The 7,400-nt window shown below is 34.2% G+C and overlaps 1 protein-coding gene across 1 annotated transcript; it reads right to left on the bottom strand.

Annotated features, from left to right (window-relative positions):
- Nucleotides 1–240: 240 nt before the first annotated feature.
- Nucleotides 241–1,170, bottom strand: LOC111404390. The gene is made up of 2 exons (XM_023033205.1): nt 937–1,170; nt 241–798 (listed from the first exon to the last, which is right to left on the bottom strand). Exons 1-2 carry the CDS (start codon nt 1,168–1,170, stop codon nt 241–243), a joined length of 792 nt encoding a protein of 263 aa, XP_022888973.1.
- Between the last annotated feature and the right edge of the window lie 6,230 nt (nt 1,171–7,400).

Below are 7,400 nucleotides of genomic sequence, written 5' to 3'. Positions count from 1 at the left end.
CCGCATCTAGCCAGGGCGTTTTAATCTTCCTTGCATTGCACCAAGCTCATTGGAGATAAGTATCGGTGATGCTCCATAATCCTGCAAATCATCAAAAGCAACATAGGTATTAGCATATTCACCGATATCATATCCTATCGGAATTTTAGAATTCGAAAGGAAAGAGTTTAAAGGGCCGGGTTCAGTAATTGCAGGTACTTTCTCCTGAACAAGTACATCGATCATGAATGTTTGATGACACTAGTCATCCTCCTCAGGTTGCTTCATGATGTGAAAGATGTTGATGTCCAGGGTCATGTTCCCAAATGATAGTTTCATTAGACCATTCCTATAATTGATAAGAACATGAGTTGTGACAAGAAAAGGTCTAACAAGAATTATAGGAATTTTGGAGTTAACATTCACATCAACTTTTATGTCCAAAATCAAGAAGTCAACAGGGTAGTAAAATTTGTCAACTTGTACCAACACATCCTCAACTACTCTTCTAGACCTAATAGTGGACCGATCAGCCAATTGTAAATTTACTGATATGACCTTTATCTCTCCTAGTCCTAACGACAAGTAAATATCATACGACATGATATTGACACTAGCCCCTAGATCAAGAAGGGCTTGTGAAATCACATGATTTCCAATGATGCAAGAGACAGTAGGACAACTAGGATCCTTATACTTTGGTGGGATATTTTGCTTAATAATAGCACTCACATGTTCAGTCAAGAAAATAGTTTTTTTGACATGGTGTTTCCTCTTCACAGTGCACAAGTCTTTTAAGACTTTAGCATATGTGGGAACCTGGAAGATCACATGTTAGAGAGGTAAATTGATTTTTACTTGTTTTAGATGCTTTAGGGTTTCACTATGTTGGCCTATAGATTTTGAGGTAGACTTAAGAGCTTGAGGGAAAGGCACTTTAGATGGATTTTTCACTACCTTCTCACTAAGGGTACCCTCTTTTGAATTGCTAGGGTCCTTTTCATCTTCCCTAGGTTTGGGGGTTGGTTCAATAACCTTACCAGACATAGTGGTTATGGCATTAACTTTCTTAAGGTTGTTTTCTCCTGATCCCGAGGTTTGTGCCATATATTGTTCCCTAGGGTTTGGTTGAGCTTGTGCTGAAAATTTTCCCCTCTCCCCTACAGCCAAGGTGCTAGTTATTTTGGACATATGAGTTTTGATTTCCTTATTTTCCTCAACAATCTAGGTAATCATAGTCTCAAACTTCTAATTGGTTTTACTTTGTGCCTATATGAATGTATGTATGATGTTTTCCAAAGAGTTCCTAAAGGATGTGGATTGGTATGGAGGTACAATATGATCTTTATTTGACTGGTTTTCAGGTTTCTAGCTGAAATTGGGATGATTCAGTCACCCCGAATTATAGGTTTCAGAGAAAGAAGCATAGGGCTTTTAGTATGTACCTAAGGCATTGCAGTGTTTTTCATAAAGTCCCACCATATCAGCATAAGTGGCACACTCCTGTGCTAGATGTTTTATTCCACCATATACAAAACAAGGCCCTAAAAACTCGACACGGAAACATATTGTGTGGATTTTGAATCCTTAGCACATAGGGCTTCAAGTTCTCTAGTGAGGGCTTCTACATTTGCTCTAAGATTGTCTTCCTCCCTAAAATGATAAATACCTGTGCTATTCGGGTTTCCAGTGCGTCGTGACCTATTAATACTATCAGAGGCACTAGGTCCAGTCCAGGTATGGGCCTTTTCTGTTAGGTCATCTAAGTATTCAATAGCCTCATCTAGATCTTTTTGTAGGAATTCACCATTACACATCATTTCAACAAATTGACGCTCCCTAGGCGTTAACATCTCTTAGAAATAACTCACCACACGCCAACTCTCATAACCATGGTGGGGACAAAGGGCTTGCAACTCTTTATATCTTTCATATACTTGGTATGAGGTTTTACTATTCTTTTGAGCAAATGAAGAGATTTGCTTTTTAAGGGCAGTGATTTTATGATGGGGATAGTATTTGCCAAAGAAAGCGTGGGTCATTTCAGTACAAGTCCCAATTGAACGTGGTCGCAATGAATACAACCAGCTCTTTGCTCTTTATTTAAGAGAGAATGGGAAAAATTTAAGCCTCACTGCATCCAATGTACCACGTTAATTGTGAAAAGTTGCAACCACATCTTCAAATTCTCTAATATGCACGTATGAGTTTTCACTTTCAAGACCATGAAAATTGGGAAGACATTTGAATCATTCCCAATTTTAGGTCCATACGTGGCATGTTAAGTGAAAACATGATGCATGACGGTGTAGATATGCATATAGGGTGAAGGTAATCATGCAAGGTTCTATAGGGCGCATCGTCGTGCTCACTATCAGACATTGTGTTGTGTAGTGTGATATCCGTACCAACAGATGTAGTATTAAAAAGAGGGTTAGAAAGTAATTCAAAAACTGGCTGAGACCTCGTAATGAATCGTCCTTGCTCGTCTCGATGCCTATTCATACAATACCAAAAAAAAAAAAATGAAATTAGATGAGAAATAACAAAATAACTAAGAAAATAAACTAAACTAACTGAAAAAAATAGAAAAGGAACGAAGTCACTCTTTTGTTCGAGAATCCTTCAATTATTTGTACCGTCTCCTCGACAACGACGTCAAAATCTGATTACGTCCAAAGTATAACGCGGTAGTTATAGTACAGTTTTGGGATGTCGTATCCACAAGGAGATGTGAAAATTACTCAAAAGATCAAAAGCTATGGTTTTCATCGTGATTTGTGTAAATATAATTTATCAATTTGAATGAATTATAAATATCAATGTGTGAAATAATGAAGCGCCGGAATTCTCTCGATTGAATCGGATCAATCAACGTCAATTACGCAATCATGTACTCAATTAAAGATATTTTTCCTAATACTTTAATTAGAAAAGATATCATTGAAGCCCATTTTAATTCTATGGTAATTCTAAAATCCAGATTTCCTACAACACATTCACACTCTAATCTACTGAAATCGGATCCAAAAATAATTATATATATAGGGCATATAATGGTAAAGAATCACACCAATAAGATTGCATGAAATTTAAATTCAACGAATAATTTAATTCCACAATAAACAAAACATAATTGAATCTATGAGAAACCTAATAAACATTAAATCAATCTCACAATAATGTTTGGAATTGAAATTTAATAATAATTTTGATTAATCAATAGAAAAAACTTGATTGAATCCATAACAAATCTAATAAAAATTGAATTAATATCATGAAAACAAGAAATCTGGACCTTAAAATCATTTAACAATGAAAATTAGAATTACATGCGTAAAATGACGTTAAAATCACCGACACCGATCGAGTTCCTTCGTGGCTTCACCAAATCCCTTAGTTCTTCATAGTGTTCTTGAGCCAAAAACCAAATAAAATTATGCTTAGAGGAGAAGAATGTCGTTCTCCCTTGAATTAGGGCTTAAAATTGTGTGAAAATCGTGTTTCCACAAGTGGTTGTATCAAATTAGGAAACTGAATATTCTGGTACCAGAATGAACCATGTGTATGCATGGTTCTAATGGTGCGTACGCACAGTAGACTTGTTTAGGCATCAGTGGTGGATTTTTGGAAATCTCGCGTATGCATAGTATAAATTCTTATCCGACGGATAGCTTTCAGTAATTTGAACATATCTTCCTCTTCCTCTTCCTCTTCCGATGTCCGATTGAGATGATTCAAGTTGTGTTGAAAAACTAACTCAAAGGGCTACAATTTTTTTCAGATGTCATCTTCCAATTCGATCGTATGACATGTCAAAAAGGGTCCCAATATGAGGCTAAAAATCGATGCGTGGCTTCTTCGATTGGGAATTGATGTGCGATCATACTTTGACGATATTTCATCCCTTTGACTTCTTTCCTCATCCGCTTGACCTCTAATACTTTCGAATCTTCATCATAAGGTTAGGCACAAGTTTGAAGTATTTGTACTTTAATCCACGAACTTTCATTTTCTTCCACTTTGGTCCTTTTCCACTCTTTTCTTTTATCCATATTTTCTACCAAAATGCAACCTGAATCAAAACATAAGTATAATGAATACATTTTGGTATCAAATAATCACATGAATACAATAATTAAGAGGGAAAAATATTATATTTTACACTCCTATCAGGAACCAAACCGAACCGATCCATTTGGTTCTGGTTTGGTTTGGTCTGGTTCTAGTTCTATTACTTAAACTTTCAAACTTTCGTCATATCCATAAGTTAGTAATATATACTCAATTAAAAAATATAAGCATTAAACATTTAACAAGCTCAAATTATTAATCATCAAGATTCTAGAAGGTCAAACTAACAAACAAAATATGAACGAATGCTTCTTTGCTAAAAGTTAATAATATCAAGTTTCATCTTCATCCTTCGTCCAACCATTTCCTTTACATGAAGCCACCAAAACGACATGAGAAAAATGAAATATGAAGCTAAAATATAAAATTAAAACTTGAAACTAATATATAGGGATGGTGACAAAGTGACCAACCTAAGAAACTTAGCCCTTACTAGCCAGATAATCACTAACCGTTTAATACTCCATTGCTTGTGCTGTAACTTTAAGGAACTCTACAATCATAGTTCAAAATACACATTTAAAACGAACAAAAATAAATTAAAATCGTTTACAACTAATAAGATGTTACGTGAAAATATCTTTTAAATTTTTTATTACCAAACTCAATTTCTTCATAGAACTCCGTCTCCTCAATGCAAATTTTGTCTTGAGTTACTCTCAAAAGTCTAGATTTTTCTCGTACCAATTTTGGGTACAAATTAAAGCCTCGAATGTTGTAGGAGTTAAAGAACTTAAAACAATCAAGAATGTGTCCTTTAGTACTAAATACTGACTCAGAAGCAACTGTAGATACAGGAATGACAAACACATCTCTTGCAATATTTGACAAAATTTTAAATCTTGGAGTATTTATCTTCCACCAATTCAAAATATCAAAAATTTGCATCAGCTGCGTCTTCATTTGATTCCATCAAATATCTTTGAACCTCATATTTTCTAGACAAACTGCCTTTGTTAGTTTTTAATTTCTTGTACCCAAAATCAAAATTATCAAAGTCATTCCAATAATTATCAGAACCATCCAACAAAGTGACTCCATCACTAGTATCACCACTACCACTACCTTCATCAGTATTGCTTTCCCATCCCTTGTACTGATTGTACAAAGCATAAAATAATTTATCAACTTCATTTTTTTGTGGCTTCAACCATGCCAAAGTTATACATAATACCAATACGTACAACAAACTCCAATTTATATCTTGGATCATGCACAACTGCTATAGTCAGAATCTTGTTCATCCTATCAACATTTCTCAAATACTTGTCAAACTTTCCCTTCATGCCGCTTGCTATATTACCCAGTACACCATCTTATTTTTCACTTATTCTTTTCAATATCTACTCAATTTTACAAACTTCATTGAAGTAAATATTGGAGGTAACATTCAATGAAGCACTAAATTTCGAAGTAACTTCAGAAACTATTCTTAAAAATTTAGCAAATTTTCTTGCTATATCCCAATCATAAGTTGTTGGTGGCCCTTCTCTTTCTTTTCCACCTTCACACTCATCAAAATATTTGTAATAAAGTCCGTCATCTTCCTCCATTCGATCAAATGCTTTCTCAAATTTCAATGCACTATCCAACATTAAGAATGTTGAATTCCATCGAGTAGGCACATCCAAAATAGGAAGTTGTTTGCATTCTATCTTCTCCTTCTCAATACAACATTTAAATTTCATCAATTGGGATGGAGGTAATCGAAAATACTTAATCACATTGCGAATGCTTGCTATTGATGCATTGAAATCTTTTAAACCACTCATTAACAATTAAATTGACTATGTGCGGAACGACGAACATGCAAATAAGAACCACCTAAAATCGTACCACTAAGTTTCCAATTCTTCAATTTGTTTTTCACATAAATGATTGCAGCATCATTTGTGTTTGCATTGTCCACTGTAATTCTCAATAAGTTTCCCAATTATCTCTCCTTTATGATTTGGAAAAACGGAAAAGTTCAATATACTCTTATGTAATCTCCAATTTCTATCAATAAAGTGTGCTGTGATTACCAAGTAATTGATATTTTGAATTGAGATCCAACAATCTATGGTTAAAGAAATTCTCTGCCTATTTTTGATAAATTTATCCCTTAAGGAATCTTTTGTTTCATGGTCGAGATGAAGCACTTCTCTAGCAATAGTTCTACGACTAAGAACCAAAAATTTTGGACAAAGTTCTTGCACAAATGCTTTGAAACCCTCACTCTTCACGAAAGAAAAAGGGCAATTCATCAATAATCACCATCCTAACCAATGCTTTTCGACACTTATTTTTACCAAATAATGATGCCATAATATTGTCATCCTCACCGTTAACTCCATTACAATCATCAATTTTTTGTTGTTTTAGAATTGTTTGCTTGTCAGATGTCTTAGTGCTTTTATAAGCAAAACAAGTAAACCATCCGATAACTTTGTGAAATGTGCCCATACCGCTAACCTCTCTGTAGGCTACTTTACAACTTCTTCTACATCAGAATCCATCTAAATTACCAAATAATAAAGATAAAATTCCAGTTAGCATTTAACAACACTTACACAAGTTCCCAAAAAAAAAAAAAAAAAAGGGTAGAAATCAAAGCTTTATATTGAATGAAGGTAAGATTGACCTATCTTGAGAGTTTCGTTCATGCATTCTTGACAATTGATAATTCTATTATTATTAATTTTCTTTTTCAAGACAAATTAAATCTATCATACTCACGACCCTCTGAAGGGACCATATACTTTAAATACTTTTACATATTTAATTGGTGATCAGACAATTAATTAATAAAGTTAAGCATGCAAGATTAATCAATAAATTGCAAGAATTCAACTAAGTTATGTGTCTTGAATTAAAAATAAATAATAATTTTCATTTTCATCTAATACATGAGAAAAATTAGCCTTGCATAATGTTGGGATTAAACAAAGACACTTTAGACGACATCACCAAGAAATTGACGAAACGTGATTAGTTCCACAGATTTTCTCGAATATTGCGTGGTGGCTTGTGTTTCCAAATCCAGCAGCCTATGAATCTATACTATAATTCAGAAGCCACCAAATCTTCTTCTTTGCCGCCGTTTTATATGTATCTCAATTCTCCCAGTTGGCATGTCTTTTTCTATGGTTTTGTCTCCTTAAATCAACCGTAAACTGCAGTATATGTGTATAGATAATTAAACTGGCAGCCCATTATTTGCGAAATTCCAACCAAAACTCTCCTCTGGCAACCGCATAATTTGATTAGAAAAAGAACTCCAATTTTTTCTCTCCAAGTCAGCCGTT

This window comes from Olea europaea, chromosome 1 (genome assembly GCF_002742605.1).
Source record: "Olea europaea var. sylvestris chromosome 1, O_europaea_v1, whole genome shotgun sequence".
NCBI classification, from domain to species: domain Eukaryota; kingdom Viridiplantae; phylum Streptophyta; class Magnoliopsida; order Lamiales; family Oleaceae; genus Olea; species Olea europaea.
The sequence above is the reverse complement of the archived record's forward strand: the minus strand, read 5'-3'. Positions and strand labels throughout refer to the sequence as shown.